At 44.4% G+C, this 19,725-nt stretch overlaps 1 protein-coding gene across 1 annotated transcript in view; it reads right to left on the reverse strand.

Annotated features, from left to right (window-relative positions):
- Positions 1–19,725, reverse strand: part of SECISBP2 (SECIS binding protein 2) — a 405,025-nt gene that overhangs the window by 42,676 nt on the left and 342,624 nt on the right. The window contains exon 12 of the mRNA XM_086961140.1: positions 7,379–7,598. Coding sequence (XP_086817266.1) covers positions 7,379–7,598 — 220 coding nt within the window. The remainder of the gene's footprint in view (positions 1–7,378; positions 7,599–19,725) is intronic.

A 19,725-nucleotide genomic window follows, 5' to 3' on the forward strand; every position in this document is an offset into this window, starting at 1 on the left:
GAACAGAGATTTACCATTTTCTTCTTAGTAGCGATAGGGACATGTTTCTGGTGGCTCGTTTTAGGTTTAACCACCTACACCATCTTCTGCCCACCCCATCTCTGTTTTCAATCAAGCATGCTAGGCCCCTGAGGCTTTGACCGAAAGTCTCCACAGGCAACCCTGCATTTTGTGCTTCATTGTAAATATTTTAGCCAGCCTCGGAAGCAGTTTCTGCGGCCTCTCCTGAAATCCCTGAATTTTATGCAAGCCAGTGGGGCGTTCATGCATTTGCAACTTCTGTCAAATGAATACACCCTTTTTGCTGTATTCTCCTGTCTTCTGCAGCTTTGTAGTCAAGACAATCGAGATCCGACTGATATTATGATATGGAATATGCTACTTACCAGTATGCATCTGTTGTTGGCATGTAGGGCTGCTGACATTCATATCTGTGCATAGATCGCCGCCTAGTGTTGGGTCCGGATGATTGCACATTGTTGTCCTGGAAGAGTCTTCGAAGTATCACAAGATAGTACAGTAAGAGATGTCCATACAAAGAGTGAATGCTGCAGCTGCGACAGGCACCGGGGTGGTGGGTGGGCGATATGAATGTCAGCAGCCCTACATGCCAAGAACAGATGCATACTGGTAAGTAGCATATTCCGTTCGAGGCATGTGGGCTGCTGAATTCATATCTGCATAGAATGTATAGCAGTATCTCCCTTAGCGGTGGCTACCTGTGTCAGCTGCAGCAGTTTGAAAAAGAGTTTTGAGAACAGCCTGTCCTACAGCAGCTTGCTGTTTTGAATGTACATCTACACAATAGTGTTTTGTAAATGTATGTGTTGTTGTCCATGTGGCTGCTTTGCAAATTTCGTGTAAAGGAATATTACCCAGGAAAGCCATGGATGCCCCTAGCTTGCGTGTGGAATGCGCCCTAGGGGGAACTGTTAAGTTGTGTTTGGCTTTTAGATAACATATTTGGATGCATTTAACAATCTATCTGGCTATACCTGATTTTGAGATAGGGTTGCCTTTGTGTTGCGGTGAGAAAGCAACAAACAACTGTTTTGTTTTTCGAAATGCCTTAGTTCTGTCTATATAATACAGCAGAGCTCTTTTGACATCTAGAGTATGCAAGGCCCTTTCAGCTACTGTCTGTGGATTTTGAAAGAACACTGGCAGTTCGATGGTCTGATTTATGTGGAAATGGGATACCGCCTTTGGCATGAATTTAGGGTTTGTTCTAAGAACTACCCTATTTGCATGTATTTGGATGAATGGCTCTTGAATCGTTAGGGCTTGAAGCTCGCTAACTCTTCGAAGCGAAGTAATGGCAATAAGGAAAGCCACTTTCCAAGTAAGAAGTTGTATTTCGCATGAGTGTAGTAGTTCAAAAGGTGGTCCCATAAGTCTGGTTAAAACAATGTTTAGATTCCAGACTGGGGAAGGTGATGGTCTTGGAGGAAGTACGCGTTTGAGTCCTTCCATAAACGCTTTAATTGCTGGCACCCTAAATAGTGAAAGGTGTTGCCTGTTTTGAAGATATGCTGCTAACGCAGCTAAATGTATCCTAATGGATGAGTAGGCTAAATTGCAGCGTTGCAGGTGCAAGAGATAGCAAATGATGTTTTGAGTAGAAGCATCAAGTGGCTTTATATTATTGTTTCTGCAGTAAATGACGAAACGTTTCCACTTAGCTGTATAACATGCCCTGGTAGTGGGTTTTCTTGCCTCCTTGATAATGTTCATACAGTCTGGAGGCAAGTTTAGGTATCCAAACTCTAGGATTTCAGGAGCCAGATCGCCAGGTTCAGCTGCTGCGGATCTGGATGTTGGATTCTCCATGGCTCTGAGTTAGAAGATTGGGTGTGAGTCTCAGTCTTTGATGAGGCACCACCGACAGTTCCAGGAATGTTGTGTACCATGGTTGCCTTGCCCATGTGGGAGCAACTAGGATTAGCGTCAGTGAATGTTGGCGTAGTTTGCGTACCACTAGCGGTATTAATGGAGCTGGGGGAAAAGCGTACGCAAATTTGCCTGACCAGTTCATCCATATCGCATTGCCTTGCGACTGTGGATGTGGGAACCTGGCGGCAAAGTACTGGCATTTTGCGTTTTCGCTTGTGGCAAATAGATCTATCTCCGGGTGTCCCCACTTCTGGAAGAATGGTTGGAGCACTTTGGGGTGAATCTCCCATTCGTGCATTTGTTGACTGTGCATGCTGAGCAGGTCGGCTACTTGATTGTCCTTGCCTGGGAGGTGCTCTGCCATAAGAAACATGTTCCTTTGAATGGCTCACTTCCACATTGCTCGAGCTAGGTGCGACAGCTGTGGCGAGTGTGTTCCTCCCTGTTTTTGAATGTAATACATAGCCGTCATGTTGTCCGTCCGGATCAACACGGTTTTGTTGCATAAGTGTGTCTTGAATGCTTTCAGGGCTAGAAAGATAGCCATCAGCTCTAGAAGGTTGATGTGCATCTTCTTCTGTTGTACAGTCCAGAGTCCCTGTACTGTGTAGTGTAGGACATGGGCTCCCCATCCTAGTAGGGATGCGTCCGTGGTTAACACTATTTGTGGGACAGGCTCTTGGAACAGTCGTCCTTTGCAAAGGTTTTGTGGATTCCACCAATGCAGAGAGTTGTATGCCCGACTGGTCACCAACACTAGGTCCTGTGATCGCCCTTGAGCCTGGTTCCACTGCCTTGCTAGGCACACTTGGAGCGGACGCATGTGTAGTCTGGCATGAGGGACTATAAATATGCATGAGGCCATCATTCCTATCAGTTGCATAAACACTCTAGCTGGTATTGAGTGTTGGGGCCTGAATTTTTGGATTAATGATAGCATGGCGTTGATCCGTGCTGCGTTGGGATATGCCTTTGCTGCCAGTGTATCTATAGTTGCTCCCAGGTATTGTTGTACATGGGAGGGTTGCAGATGTGATTTTGGGTAGTTTAGCGAGAAGCCTAAACTGTGCAGGAGATGGATGGTTTTTGACATGTGGTTGGCGCACTGCTGGGCTTATGGCGCGTGTATTAGCCAATCATCCAGATATGGGTACACATGGATGTGTTGCCTCCTGAGATGTGCCGCCACTGTAGCTAGACATTTGGTGAAGACGCGTGGTGCTGTTACACCAAAAGGTAGTACTTTGAACTGGTAGTGCTGTCCTTGTATGGTGAACCTGAGATACTTTCTGTGAGCAGGGTGTATTGGTATATGAAAGTATGCGTCTATGAGGTCCAGAGTTGCTAGGAAGTCTCCCTTGCGAAGCAAAGGTAAGACTTGCTGGAGAGTGAGCATATGAAAATGCTCCGACAGAATGTACAGGTTGAGGGGCCTGAGGTCCAATATTGGTCTGAGACACCCGTCCTTCTTTGAAATTAGGAAGTATAGGAAGTATACTCCTTTTCCCTGATGTTGTAGCGGGACTGGTTCTATGGCCCCCTTTTGCAGCATACTGATGACCTCTTGCTGCAGTAGTGTTATATGTTCCTGTGACATTGGACGGTGCACGGGTGGTATGTTGGGTGGGGTTGAGGTGAGTTCTAGGCAATAGCCATGTTGGATAATTTGCCTGACCCACTTGTCTATTGTGATATTTAACCAGATTGGAAGAAATTGTTGTAGTCTTCCCCCGACCGGTGTTATATGGTCTGGGGGTAGTGCCAAGAAGTCACTGTTTGGTGTTAGTGGAGGATCTATTTGCATTTCCTCCACGACCCCTTCCTTTTGTGTTATTGCCTCTGTATCCACCCCTGTTAGTGTTTTTGCTGTAAGTGGATTGCGCTTTACTTTTGTAGCTGGAGGATTGCTGTGATGCATTACTTCATGCTCATCCTCTATAATTGGAGCGACGAAAAGAGCCCCAGTGTTGCTGGGACTGCAGAGCTCCCATGGACTTTGCTGTTTCTACATCCTTTTTCATTTTGTCCAGAATTGAGTCAACTGCTGGACCAAATAAAAAGTCTGGGTTGATGGGCTGATTAAGAATTGTGGGTTGGACTTCATTCTTAAAGCCTGATATGCAGAGCCATGCGTGTCGCCTTAGCAGCACGCTTGTATTAATAGATCTGGCCGCAGTGTCTGCAGCGTCTAGGGCACATTTAATTGAGGCATTGGTGATGAGCTTTCCCTCCTGTATTAGTTCATCTGCCTGCTGTTTGTAAGGATCAGGTAAATGCTGGAGAATTTCTTCTAAGCTGTCGTAGTGTGCCCTGTCATATCTGGCCAGCAAAACCTGTGTATTGGCAATTCTCCATGAGTTTGCTGCTTGAGCAGCTACTCTTTTGCCTAATGCCTTAAATATTTTTGACTCCTTGTCCGGAGGAGCGCCTCTCCGGTCGTTTGGGAATTAGCCCGTTTACGTGCGTTGGATACAACTAGGGAGTCTAGGGGTAGCTGACCCTTGATGTATGTTGGATCTATAGGTGTAGCCCTATATTTCTTTTCAATTCTAGGGTTTATGACCCGTGCCCTAGCAGTGTCCTTAAAAATGTCATGTGCGTGTTTTAAGACGCCCTTCAACATGGGGAGTGTTTTTACATGTCTCTCAGATGTTGTAAGTGTATCAAAGAGAAAGACTTCTTCAATAGCATCATAGTGCATATCTACATTATGGTAGGTAGCTGCTTTATCAAGCAAAGAGTTAAAGGCCACAGTATCCTCTGTGGGTGATGGCTTAGGTTTGCTTGCCTTCAGGTCGATATGTTTAGGGGTTTCGACCGTCTTTTGTGGTTGGATTGGTTTTGGAGGTTTGTCGATAATTTTTGTCGGTTGAATGTCTTTGGCTGGCCTTACCACCTTGTTCGGACCGTTGGGTTTGGTCGGTTCGATAGTGTCCTTAGGTGTTTGAGGTTTTGGCTCAGTGCCCTTTTTTGGTTCGAGGGGTTTCGGCTCGACCGCTTTATTTTGTTCCACCCTAGGTTTCACTTTCGGTTCGACGTTAGTTTTGGGCGTAGGCCTTTTACTTTCGTCGACTGTTTTTGTCCCCTTGTCGATGTTCGGTGCTACCTTGCTCGACTCGACGTGCTTTGTCTTCGGGGTCGATTCGATTGTGTTTTTGCTTTGGCGTTGAATCGACGTTTTTGGGCCGCGATGTTGATTCGACGGCTTTAGGCTTTGAGCTCGACTCGACAGCTTTAGTTTTCGATGTCGACTCGACGGTCTTTGGCTTCGAAGGCTGTGTTGGAACTACGGCCTTCGGCTCGATGACCTTTGGTTTTAATACTTTTGTTTAGACGACTTTTGGTCCGAAGACGGTGTTGTCGACGAGTTTCGATTTCAATGGAACCGGTGCCGTATGACGTGTCTCAGAGAGCTCTTTGAATATGGTCTTAGCCGGGCGGTATGGCGTGGCTGTAGAACTTGAATGTTGATCTTGGCTAAGGCCTGCTGGCGATGCCTCGACCTGAGTCTCTGCTATAGTTATAGTGTCTATATGGGGCGGTGTACTCACGGTTCGCCCCTCTTCGTCATCGGAGTCGTCTTCAACAGCTACGATATCTTGATCGCATTCCTCGAGATCGACGATTTGGTCTTCTTCCTCGAGGTAATCCTCGGGTTCGTGCTCAGAGTACTGGTATTCTTCTTGATCCGATTCTTCGGCGCTCTCTAGTTCTTCCTCATCATCGAAGATATTATCGGGCGCTGGTACCGACCGCTGCATTTCTTGCCTCGCCGCCCGTCGATTCTGGATAGTCTTTTTCGACCGGAACTGGTCACAGGCCAGGCAACTATCTTCTTTATGATCTGGAGATAGGCATTTGTTGTACACGGGATGCTTATCTGTGTGCGGGAACTTCGAGTTGCACTGCGGGCAGTATTTGAATGGACTTCGTTCCATCGACGGCTGGTCCCCGTGGTGTTGAGAAGGCCTCACGGCCCGATTTGACGACCGGAGTGCAAAAGATGTTGAGAAAGTGTATCGGTACCGAGCGCTGAACAATACCGACGTATCCGAAGGCCTTTTGGCCTTTAGAGAAAACTTAGTTAATTCCGAACTTGGAGTGCTGGAAAGTACATCCGAACCCAATGGCGGAAAAAAACAATCTGAGGATGGAGAGGATGCCCATGCGCACTGTAGTCCGAAGGAGGAGCCACCTATCTCGTGATACTTCGAAGACTCTTCCAGGACAAAAATGTGCAATCATCCGGACCCAACACTAGGCGGCGATCTATGCACAGATATGAATTCAGCAGCACACATGCCTCAAACATACTTTTACTGTACATTGTTTTAAATGCGATGTTATTCTATTTTTTATTGGATTTATCTATGATACTGCATTTAATGTATTCGCTCTGTGATTATATCTTTTATGGTTCTGATTGCGAATAAAGATTGATTTGAAATTGATTCAAACTCTTATCGATATACCAAAGACAGAAAACCTGACTGATGTAAGAACATCTACCACAACCTGTCTGATCTGAGCATGACGCTGCTGGTTATCTATCACAGTACCTGGGTGGCCCCAGGTTCAATGGCTTTAAAAGTTATCTAAACATTATTTGTCTTTTGGCAGGGATAGGGATTATGGTTTTGAGGGTGTGGATTTTGCCCTATCGACCCCCCAAAAATTAATAAAGAGTGGGATCCAAGAAGTGATCTCGCATAGATGATTTAGACTCTGAAGACTACAATGAAAGGCAGGAAAATATCTAATTTGCCAAAATTACCAAAACTCAAGGTATTTGTGGGGAGATGCCTCAAGAGGTAATGTATCCTGCCAATCCTACATCTGCTGTCCAGCTGTCTGTGACAAACCCAAGGGTCTTCGATTGAATGCTACATAACCCATTTTCAGCACCTCTTTAAAGTGGCTTTGGAGGTCTCTTGGAGTAGATTCAGCATAACAGTGGCAGAGGTTTAATGAGCGTGATGCAAGACATAAGTGAGTCAGCTACAGAGAATTGTTTGTCAGATTTATGTAAACCTTGTAGAGGTTTGTACTTATATTTTATTTCCCCTATTAATACTATGTAAATAAAATATGAAAAACCTAAATCACTCTCTTACCGTCCACACACCTACCATAATGATTAACTCCCACATAACCATACAAATATAAATAACACTTTTGAAAAAAGACCTAATACATAGGGATAAAATACCATCACCCGCATATTAAAAAAGACAACTTCTCTGCTTTTAAAACATTTGATTGATATTACTAGTTATGCAATTAGTGCAAGCACCAAAATTAACTAGGGAGCCCTGTCAGCAAAAACTGCAACATAAAGGTAAAGAAAAAGGTCAAAAAGAAAGAATTATTAACTATTTCTCAACAGCTTCACAGTACTAAGGTTGTTGTGAGGGATCGGCACAATAATTCCAGTGCATAATGCTGGTCTTCATGGTTTTAAGGCAAAAATCAAGAGAGTACTCACTGTATTCTGGTTCGTCAGTAAGTTCATCAAGTTCATCCAATCCAGGAAGTAATGCTGGCCTGATTTCAGAAACGCTAGGATCTTCCTTAGGACTTGTAGTAGGTTCACTTTGATTTATTGATGCTTCATCTTCAAATTGTTCTTTCTCCAGTGCTGATAACATGCTGTTGTAGTCCTCCCTTGCTTTCATTGTTAGCTCACACATTTTGTGAAAATAGTCCTAAAATGCAAAACCATGCATTTATGAAGTAGCACAATCCACTGAATGGAATAAAATGTCTGCATGGCCTCGAGAAAACACTATGATCCGGCATCCGGCCTCACCATGAACAGATTCAACTTCAAGCCTAAAACACAGTTCTGGTTACTCATCTGCACTAGATTTAGCTTTTTCATGGATTATTACTGTAGGTACTCTGCCTTTTCCAAGTGGTCAACTTCAATTTTTCACCTTTTGCTGGACTACTTTATTCCTGGTTTTTAGACTCTGCAGTGTCCAGTGAAGGTGCCCTTAAACTAAAACCTGGCTAATCCTGGACTGGAATGTAAAATGCTACTTACCCAGTATGCATATGTTCTTGGCATGTAAAGCTGCAGAATATCTTACGTATGCATAGATCGCCATCTAGTGTTGGGCCCGGATGTTTGCACTTTGTTTTTCTTTGAAGAAGTCCTCCTAATCAAGAGGTAGGTGACTCCTCCTTTCGGTGATAGTGCGCATGGTCATCGACTCGCAGAGAGTGAGAGAATGGAGTAGTAGTAAAGAATAGAGATGTTCATGTGTATATATGAATAGTAACAAGAGAACTACAGCAGCTACAGGTACCCGGGGAGGTGGGTGGGCGCATGAGATTCTACAGCTCTACATGCCAAGAACAGATGCCTACTGGGTATGTAGCATTTTCCATTCGAGGCATGTGAGCTGTAGATCACACGCTTATGCACAGACTATACAGCAGCCTCCCTTAAGCGGTGGCTTTCCTGTAACTGATAGAGTAGTCTGAAATAGCGTTTTAAGTACTGCTTGGCCCTCATTAGCTTGTTGTCTGGCTAACACATCTGCACAATAGTGCTTGGTGAATGTGTGTGGTGTGGACCATGTTGCAGCTTTGCTGATGTCAGTAATAGGGATGTTCCTAGGAAATCCACAGTAGCTCCTAGCTTATGAGTGGAATGTGCTCTAGTTACCGTTAGAGTCCTTTAGGCTTTTGCATAGCAAATCTGAATACATTTAACAATCCACCTAGCAATACTTTATTTAGATATAGGATTGCCCTTGTGAGGTGGTGCAAAATTGACAAAAAGTTGTTTGGTCTTACGAAAAGATTTTGTTCTTTCAGTGTAATACAACAGTGCTCTTCTAACATCTAAATTATGTAGAGCTCGTTCTGTAACTGAGTCAGGTTGAAGGAAAAAAAAAGGTAATTCAACCAACTGATTTATGTAAAATGCAAATACTAAATTAGGTAGAAATTTAGGATTAGTAAGAAGAACCAGTAACTATGGTTAGTGCCTGAAGTTCACCCACTCTCCTTAATCAGGTGATTGCAATGAGGAAAACTGTTTTGCAAGTGAGGAATTGTAGTTCACATTTATGCATGGGTGCAAATGGTGGGTCCATTAACCTTGTGAGGACTATATTAAGATTCCACACTGGGGCAGGTGGGAGAGTCTTGGTGGTATAACTCTTTTCAGTCCTTCCATAAATGCTTTGGTCATAGGCACTCTAAAGAGTGATAAATGTTGCCTATTTTGAAGACAGGCTGCAATTGCAGCTAGATGCAGTCTGATGGATGTATAGGCCAAAGATGACTGCTGCAAATGTAACAGGTAGCAGATAATGTATAGAAGAATTAAGAAGATTGATGTTACTGTTATTGCACTAGATTGGGGAGAGGAGTTGGCCTAACGGCTAGGGCAGTCGACCTCGAACCTGGGGAACTGGGTTCGAGTCTCGGCAATGACGCTGAACATACTGTGATTCTGGGCAAATCACTTAATCTCCCTGTGCCTAACAAAAATGAGTGTGTCCTCAAGTAATGCAACTGGTGCTATGTAAAGCGCTCTGATACCCGATTCGGGTTAAGTTCGTGCTATAATAAACTATGTAAAAAATAAAAAATAGATTAAAAAAAATAGCTTCCAGTTGGCTGCATAGCAGGCTCTTATGATAGGCCTTCTGGTCTCCATAATAATGATCATACAGTCTGGTGGAAGGTTCAGATAACCAAACTCTACGACTTCAGGAGCCAGATCGTGAGGGAAACATCCTTTACAACACAACTTTTACCACGCAGTGCCTTTACGACGCAACTTTTACAACGCAAACCATTACAACGCATTGCGCTGGGGGCGCTCTAGGATAGGGAATAGGTTTAATTTACTATCCACACCTTTCCTACATTCCACTGGGACTGGAGTTGGAATAGTAAATTAAACTATTCACTATCCAGCGCCCCAAAGCACTATGCGTTGTAAAGGCATGCGTTGTAAAAACCGCGTTGTAAAGGCATGCATGGTAAAAGCATGCGTTGTAACGTCATACATCCATCTGTTTGTGGTTCAGATAACCAAACTCTATGACTTCAGGAGCCAAGATCGTGAGGTTCAATTGTTTGGGATCTGTGTTTTTGATTATTTCTCCATGGCACTGTGTGAGAAGACTGGGATTTAAATGTAATTTTTAATGTGAAACCAGAGAGAGTTCCAACAGGGTTGTGAACCAGGGTTGGCATTCCCATGTTGGAGCTACTAGGATTAGTGTGAGAGATGTTTCCCTGAGTTTCCGAACCACTAATCGAATGAGTGGGAGAGGTGGAAAAGCCTTAGTAAATATCCCTGACCAGTTCATCCATGGAGCACTGCCTTTGGATAATGGGTGTGGATACCTGGAGACAAAGCTTTGGCATTTTGCAGTCTGGGGTGTTGCAAACAGATCTATGTGAGAGACTCCCAAAGCTGGAAAGTATGGGTGGAAAACTTGAGGGTGAAGTTCCCATTTGTGTATTGGATAACTCTGCCTGCTGAGGAGGTCCGCAATCTGGTTGTTGACTCCTGGGAGGTGTTCCGCTAGGAGATAGATATTGTGGTGAATAGCCCACCTCCAGATGTCTTGGGCTAAGTGTGACAGTTGGAGAGAGTAGGTCCCCCTTGTTTCTGTATGTAATACATAGCTGTCATTTTGTCGGTTCGCTCCAAGACAACTTTGCCAGTCATGTGATCTTGAAAGGCTTTGAGAGCTAGAAATATTGCCATCAGCTCTAAGTGATTGGTGTGTAGCAACCTTTGCTTGTGGCTCCAGAGACCGTGCACTGTGTGTTGTTGAAGATGAGCTCCCTAGCTAGTTAGGGACATGTCTGCTGTTAATCCTGTCAGTGGAACCGGGTCTATGAAGGGCCGTCCTTTTGACAAATTTTGTGTGTCACACCACTGCAGAGAGCGATGAGTACAGCTGCTTACCAACACTCGATCGGTTAATAGACCGTATGACTGGTTCCACTGACTGGCTAAGCATTCTTGAAGTGGACGCATGTGCAACCTGGCATGGGGAACGATTATGATGCACGACGCCATCATTCCCAACAGCTGCATAAAGACTCGCGCTGGAAGTGAGTGATTGGCTTGAAACTGGGGGATTAACGCCTGAATGTTTCGAATTCTGGCTGCGTTGGGGAACGCCAGAGCCCTTTGAGTATCTAAAGTGGCTCCTAGGTAGTTTTGAGTTTTGGCAGGCTGAAGATGTGATTTTAACACATTGATTGTAAACCCCAGTTGGTGAAGTAACTGAACGGTTACGGAAGTATGCTTGCGGCATTGTTGATACGTACCGGCTTTGATAAGCCAATCGTCCAGGTATGGGAAGACATGGATGCTTTGTCTTCTCAGATGAGCAGTTACTACCGCCAGACACTTTGTGAAGACTCTGGGGGCAGTGGTGACTCCGAATAAGAGTACCTTGAATTGGTAATGTTGACCTGCTACTGTAAACCTGAGAAATTTGCGGTGAGCCGGGTGGATTGGAATGTGAAAGTAGGTGTCTTAAGTCTAGAGTAGAGAGAAAGTCGTCCTTTTTCAAAAGAGGTAGTACCTGTTGAAGTGTTTACATGTGGAAATGGTCTGACTGTATGCACACAATTAATTCTCCGAGATCTAATATTGGTCTGAGAGAGCCATCCTTTTTGGGAATTAGGAAGTAAAAGGAATACACGCCCGACCCTTGATGTTGTGGTGGTAGGGGCGCTATAGCACCTTTTAGGAGTAGGGACTGTACCTCTTGTTTGAGGAGGTGTAGGTGATCCGCTGAACGTTTGTGTGACTTTGGGGGAATGTTTGGAGGAGTGTTGATGAACTCTAGACAGTAACCAGAAAGGATAATTTGTAGAAGCTATTTGTCTGTTGTTATTAATTGCCACTTTGGTAGGAATTGTGACAGTCGTCCCCCAACAGGTGTTAAGTGGTCGGGGGAACTATGGGTAAGTCACTGCTTTGCATTGGAGAGGGAGGAGAGTGTGTTGGAACCTCTACCCCTCCCTTTTCCGTTGTTTGCTTTATAACCCACTCTGTAGTAAGTTTTGGAACCGGAGGGTTGGTTATTGCCCTTATAGTTGGATGCAGTTTCCTAGGAAATATTTTTGGACCATGCCAGATAGAAAGAGCACCTAAATGAACCACAGCATTGTGCAGACTGAAGAGCACCGATAAGTAAGTAAGTAAGTAAGTAAAAAATTTATTTGTATATGATTAATTAAAATCTTTACAAAATTGAAAAGTATCCGTAGTAATTTTTGCTTTAACGTACAAACAAAAACAAAAAATAAGGTGCATAAAATTACAGTGATGTTAACAGTTATATGGTTAGCATCATAGGATTAAAAGTTCATATGGCATGGTTAAGTCTCTTTCTTATTAGGTCAAAGAACTTCACAACTTGACAGTTCAATTTAGTGTCGCTAGTAGAAAAGCACAATATGGCTGCCTGTCTGCAGGTCCGGACGGCATAAAAGTTAAAAAAAGGACATAAGAGATTGAACCTCAGGTCCTTTATGCTAGGGCAGATGCAAATCACATGAATTATGTCTTCCTTGCCGGTTTTGCACATGCGACACTGTTGTGACGGGTTATTTCTCTCCCAAGGTGGAAGATGTGGAAGTATGGGAATTACACCAAGTCGTAATTTTAGGAATTTTTCTTTAACATTTATTTTCATGCCAATACTGAAGTACGCTTGTGGCCGCAGTTTTTCATAAGCTCCCACCGTTAGCCATCCATGTGCTCGGTTTGCTAGGTCTTTCTTGTCTTCTATCGCTGAGATGATGCTAGCTGATTTTTTAGCTACTTTTTTAAAGGACAAGAGATCCATTGATGTTTCCCAGGTTTCAGTCAGGCCTAGAACTTTGAGAGAATCATATAAGTAGGCTCTCGGCGCGAGATTGCGGTGCCGAAGTAATTCTTCCCATAGGTTTGCACATAGAGATCCAGCATCTGCGTTGCGAATTTTATGCCAGTTTGTTGCATACACGCTCCGCCTCTCTAGAGTTTGTTTCAAGATACCGAATTCTAGTCGTATCTGAGCCGGGGAAACGTACTTGGGAAGATTGAAAATAGCCCTGTATGAATTGGCAATAAGAGTGTCCAGTAACGCCGCGTCCTTACCATGGTGTGATTCACTCCCATATGTGAGAGTCGGTTTTAATTTGGCACTCAATAGATTGAGAAGAGGTTTCAGTGTCAGATCGGGTAATTTACCCTTCAATGTTTTTAGAGACATATAAGTCATTATAGCCTTCCCTCGCAAGGATTTAAACTGCGCCCTCGAGGTGTTATTTGAGTCCAGGATTACTCCCAGGTACTTATATGTGGTAACCTGCTCAAGCATTTCGCCATTCAAGTACCAGCGAGGGTTCTTTTTTTTCTTATAGTTCACAGTCATCACCTTTGATTTGTTGAAGTTTATTTGTAGGGCAATTTTTTTCTGAAAAGGCATTGGTTATGTTCAAAAGATGTTGGAGGCCCATTGGAGTCCGACTTATCAGCAACAGGTCATCCGCATATAACAGGTTTGAGAGGATGATTTTCCCTAGTTTTGGTGCGTGATTGGAGCATTTGTCTAGTTGCCCAGGTAAGTCGGCTAAAAAAAGATTGAATAGGATCGGTGCAAGTAGGCATCCCTGTTTCAGTCCTTTTGTTGTCGTTATGGGTTTTGAAAGATGTGTTCCAGCCCCAAGTTTAATTTTAATCCAGGTGTTTGTGTGGAGCAGTATTAGGACGTCTAATAGGTGTTTAGGTATTCCCAGTTTGTCCAATTTCATCCAAAGTTTGTTTCGGTCCACGTGGTCCAATGCAGCTGTATAATCAATAAATGAAAAGAATAGAGATGACTTAGTTTCTTTTGCTGCTTCCATCAGCAGTGATAGTGCCATTAGATTGGTTGTGGTCCCTTGGCCTTTACAGAAACCCGTTTGGTTAATTGGCATGATGGAATTCTCAGTTGCCCATGATGTTAACTCCTCCAGGATAAGGCCAGCAAAGTATTTTGCCTCCACGTCTATGAGAGCAATGAGGCGGTGGTTGTTTGGAAGCCTCTTGCTACCTTGTTTGTGTATCGGGCTAATGATTGAACCGTGCCAGGACTCAGGAAGGGTCTGTGTGAGTCTGATACTGTTAAACACTGGTGCTAAGGCTGCGCTCCAAAATTCAGCATCTGATTTGTAGAGCATAGGTGGTAGGCCATTCGGCCCAGGAGCTCCAGTTGGTCGCCCCCTTGATGTTTGTCGTTGGATGTCTGATGGGCGAATTGGCTTGGGCCCTGACTCAAGTGCTTTTGTTAAGTTTTTATCCAATTTAGCTTTATCAGTTTTTAGTGCATTCAAGGCAATGTGTTCCCCCATTTCACGGGGGTTTGTGGGGGTGTAGTGGTTGAGGTTTGCTTTTTTGTTATGTTTTGTAGGTATTAAAGAAGGTTTATTTGTAGTAACTTTGTCTATGGCCCCATCGTTGTTGAAGTGCTCCTGTAGGTATTTCGACCATACTTCTTCCGTTATGTGCGAGTTCTGACCTGGAAGGTCAGGATTCTGTATTCTTTTAACCATTTGCCAGAATCTGGAGCTGTTCTTCTGCTTCCCCTCGTGCACTAGTTTCGCCCATAGATCTTCGTTCCTTCGCTGCTGGTTGCCCCATTTTGTCCGTTTCAATTTTGTTTTAGCTTCCCGTAGGGCAGTTTGCAAGCTATGATTTGTGGGGTCCTTTCGCAATTGTCTCAGTAATTGATTTACTAATCTTTTTTGTAGTTTCATTTCTGGATCTAATATTGGTCTGAGAGAGCCATCCTTTTTGGGAATTAGGAAGTAAAAGGAATACACGCCCGACCCTTGATGTTGTGGTGGTAGGGGTGCTATAGCACCTTTTAGGAGTAGGGACTGTACCTCTTGTTTGAGGAGGTGTAGGTGATCCGCTGAACGTTTGTGTGACTTTGGGGGAATGTTTGGAGGAGTGTTGATGAACTCTAGACAGTAACCAGAAAGGATAATTTGTAGAAGCTATTTGTCTGTTGTTATTAATTGCCACTTTGGTAGGAATTGTGACAGTCGTCCCCCAACAGGTGTTAAGTGGTCGGGGGAACTATGGGTAAGTCACTGCTTTGCATTGGAGAGGGAGGAGAGTGTGTTGGAACCTCTACCCCTCCCTTTTCCGTTGTTTGCTTTATAACCCACTCTGTAGTAAGTTTTGGAACCGGAGGGTTGGTTATTGCCCTTATAGTTGGATGCAGTTTCCTAGGAAATATTTTTGGACCATGCCAGATAGAAAGAGCACCTAAATGAACCACAGCATTGTGCAGACTGAAGAGCACCGATAGGTTTAGCCACTTCAGTATCTTTATTCATCTTCTCAAGTGAAGAATCTACCACAGGCCCAAAAAGGTGTTCTTTATCAAACGGTGGGTTCAAAATGGAGGTTTTAACCTCAGGTTTGAACCCAGATATGCGAGCCAGGCATGTCTTCTGAAAAGGACACTAGTGTTCATCGCTCTGGCAGCTGTGTCAGCAGCATCTAGGGAGCACCTAATTTGATTGTTGGAAATTAATTGTCCCTCATGTACCAGGTCTTGCGCTTTAGATTTATGTGCTTGGGGTAAAAACTGGATGAGTTGTTCCATTTCATCCCAATGCGCACATTCATATCTGGCTAGCAACGCTTGTGTATTAGATATGCACCAGAAGTTAGCTGCCTGGGAGGCTTAACTTTACCCAGAAGCATCAAGTAGCTTTGACTCCTTATCTGGGGGTGAAGCGTCTCCAGTAGTTTGGGAGTTTGCCCTTTTGCATGCATTGGAAACTACTAACAAGTCTAAAGGTAATTGTCATCTAATGTAGACTGGATCAGATGGTGCAGGCTTGTATTTTTATCCACCCTGGGGGTAAGGATACGTGCCCTGATAGGATCCTTAAATATCTCATCTACATGTCTGGTCATTCCCTTCAGCATGGGCAACATACGTGTTGTTTTTTGTGTGCTGTTTAATGTTTCAAAGAGGAAATTCTCTTGAAGTGATTCTTTAAGGAGCTGGATCCCATGGTAACTAGCAGCCCTGCCAAGCAATTCAATATATCCAACACTGCCGTCTGGTGGAGAGGCCCTAGTAGGATATAGGTCAGGATCATTGTCTGTGGGCGAGTCAGTGTTGTAGTCCTCCCACTCCTCTGTAGGTCCTAGCTAATCATCATCATTATCATCCTCATCCCCCTGATTGTCAGATGTATGTGGTGGCGAGTCCTCAGGTGAAGTTGGCACAGGTAGAGATGAAGGTGGTGATGTAAGAGGAAGAGGAGGAGGAGGAGGAGAAGGAGGAGGGGGAAGGGGAAGGGCTTGTTCCAATATTTCGCTTCTTCAATGGAATATGATAGTCCTCTTCGGTATGAGCTAATCTCTTTAGTGACACCTTAGTGGTAATATGTCCAGTTTTTGGATGCATGACCAATATTTTCTGTTTGCGGTTTTTGGAGCGGATCACTGAAACTATGCTTTTTAGGCGACTTTGGTGTTTTGGCGCCGATGAATTCTGTGCCTACGGCTTCTGGGTTGGTATTTTTGGTTCCGAGGAGGTTTTCGGTGCAGATTGGTGATGGTCGGAGCTGGACTTTGTCTCCAACCCCGAAGGCATTGGTTCGGAACCCGACTTGCCTTGGGGTTTTTCGATGCCGGAAGGCTTTTTGGTGGGCTTTGGTGCCGAGCCAGAAGGAGGGGCGTTGGAAGCGTGGTCTCAATGCTGACCGGGGCCCGAGGGCGCGGGTTGGTCCGAAGCCTTCTTTTAGGGTTGACTTGGCGAGGCTGGGACTGTACTTACAGTACATTATCAATGCGGGATGCCTTTATCCAGGTCGGAGTCATCGTTGGAGAGGGAGATCTGTTCTTGTTCCTCCTCGACGCCAATAGCGTCACTGGCTTCTTTATCATATTCAGGTCTGAAGAGGTCCGGAATGGAGCCTGTGTGTTTTCTCTGCATGTCACGTCGTTGAGCCCGACGGTCGCGAAAGGGTCTTTGTGGAGTGCAAAGCTCGGTACGAGTCGCAGTCCTGTTCACTGTGTTCCGGTGACAAACACAGGTTCCACACTTTGTGTGAGTGGGTTCGTGAGTATTTCGCGTAGCACAGAGGACAGAATTTAAAGGGAATTCGTTCCATCAACTGTGATTCGAACCGGCGGCTAGGCTCGACGGCCTACCACAAGCTCTTCGAAAAAAATAGCTTTTTGTATCAATAAACACGATACGCCGAGAAAGGGAGAAGGGGATCAGAAACAATACCGTTTAGGGGGAGTGTTCAATGCACTGAAAGAAACCAAAGGATCGGCGTCCAACCGGAGCGCAGCGAGTAACATCTGAACCCGATGGCGGAAAAAACAATCTGAAGATGTAGTCGATAACCATGCGAACTATCACCAAAAGAAGGAGTCACCTTCCTCGTGACTAGGAAGTCTTCTTCGAAGAAAACAAAGTGCAAAGATCCGGGGCCAACACTAGATGGCGATCTATGCATAAGCATTTGATCTACAGCTCACATGCTTCAAACATTACATTTTTCTATAAGGCAAAAGTCTATGGTGCAGAAGTACACCCATGGCATGAAACATTAACCAAAAGGAATCCAACTCACAGGAAGGGTAGGGAAGAGTGATCAGCGAATGTTGAAGCACTCAGTGTTCTGTAGAATACCCCTCACACACCAAAAGGCCCCTTGGTGTCATGCTTCATCATTGGGGTCCTCGCATCCCTCTATCGGGATGCGGCGTGCTACGACCTGCGGCTACGCGGGAGCACTTATAGAGATGACTATGTGTGGTGTGCAGTGTGTGGGGAATATTGTCATAAGTGAGTGGTGGGATGTGGTGAAAAATTAAAAAGTACCTGGCACATGAGTATAAAAGAAAAATATTTTATTCTGAACTATGGCTGGTACTATTAAAAGAAGTGCAGTGTGAGGTCGAACCTGTTGATTTAAGGAACAGGACCTCTGGTGTGCGTTGTCGATATGTTTCGGAGACAGGCTCCTTCTTCAGGACGGGGGCACAACCTCCCCACCTTACTCACGTCGTGTTTTTAATAAAAAATAGTGTATTTACAAAAAAGTGACAATATTTTTAGGCTAAGTGTGCCTACAGCGGTCTGCTACAGGTACAATGACCTGCAGAAAGACAAACAAAAGAACAACTAATGGTTACCCATGTAGCGGGTAGTTCAAGCAGGTGCAGTCACCTGGAACCTTACCATATGCTTGTATTAAGCCTGTTAAAAAGGAAAAGTACTCACAACACAAACAACATAAAACACAGAAGATACCAGTAGTTATACTTATTTGCAGTCATACTTGTGAAGCTTGCTTGTAGGCTTCATGAGCAGAAAGAGGACGTCAGGGGTGTTGCATAATATGCACTCTGTAGTGAAGAATGATACAGGTTTTAATTAATCATTCTCACTTACTTAGGCGGGAGAAACCTGATGGTGGTTTTTAGTTGTTATGCTGCATGATACTCACATGATCGGGACGCTTTGATCACCGTCTTACCCCTAGCGCTGCTCCGCTGATATGAGGTGGTAGACTGGTTAGATCTATTTATACCTTAAAAAACCGTAGGGCGGAAGGATCTATGTGACCATATATGGGTGTTCCGGTGTTTAAGTATGTGCCCATGTTTGGAGTATCCGCTCCTCCACCATACATAATCCTTGTACGTCAAAAGTGGGTTCTCACGGGATCAGCGTCTTGCTAGACGGATGTTGCGCATGCGTGTGGATATCTGTCTTGTATTCCGCGCATGCGTAGTAGGCCGAAGTGTTTATTGTGTGACGCTAATGTATGAGTCTAGCGCACGCGTGTTGGTTTCATATGGGTACGTCAACAGAAGTTAGTTTCGGTCCATGAAGACCTTGCAACCTTGTGTCTTGTCGATGTGATGATCATCTCTTAGTTGGACAGTTGGTTCCAGGGTACATCATCATTCAGCCCTGTTAAGTGGGTCCCAAGTCTGAACACCCATCTTTGTTCTTTTTGGAAAAGACCAGCGTCTGTGGGTAGTTGTTTTATAATGGTCCACTTGAGATCGTTAACGCAATGGTGTGCAGTCAGAAAATGGGTGGCCATTTTTGTTGTGGTCTTTTTACAGCGCACGTTGCTCTTGTGCTCGTTCATTCTTGTTTTCATTGCACGTGTAGTCATGCCTACGTACTCAAGGTTGCATGGGCACCTTATGAGATAGACCACATTTTTAAGAGTTGCAATTGGTGAATCTCCTTTGATCCCAGGTGGTTCCATTGCGGAAGGTGAGTTGAGTGCTTTTTTCTGTCAAGTGGCAGCTACTGCAATTCCCGCATGGGAAATGACCCTGGATGGCTATAGATGGTTGTGAGGCAACAGTTGTTGATCTTGGTCTGGTATGTACCAGCATATCTCTGAGAATCCGTCCCCTGCGGTGAGCAAATAACGGTTTTTCAAAGTTCAGTTTGCCACAGGTTAGTATCCTCCAATGTTTATTAACGATTTTGGATACCTCGTTGGACATTGTGTTGAATGTCGTCACACATATAGGTTGTTTGCTCTCCTTCGGTTCTTTGCTTCGCTCCTCCAATAAGTATAACTACTGGTATCTTCTGTGTTTTATGTTGTTTGTGTTGTGAGTACTTTTCCTTTTTAACAGGCTTAATACAAGCATATGGTAAGGTTCCAGGTGACTGCACCTGCTTGAACTACCCGCTACATGGGTAACCATTAGTTGTTCTTTTTTTGTCTTTCTGCAGGTCATTGTACCTGTAGCAGACCGCTGTAGGCACACTTAGCCTAAAAATATTGTCACTTTTT

The sequence above is a fragment of the Lissotriton vulgaris genome, chromosome 3_1 (assembly GCF_964263255.1).
Source record: "Lissotriton vulgaris chromosome 3_1, aLisVul1.2, whole genome shotgun sequence".
In the NCBI taxonomy this organism is placed as follows: Eukaryota; Metazoa; Chordata; class Amphibia; order Caudata; family Salamandridae; genus Lissotriton; species Lissotriton vulgaris.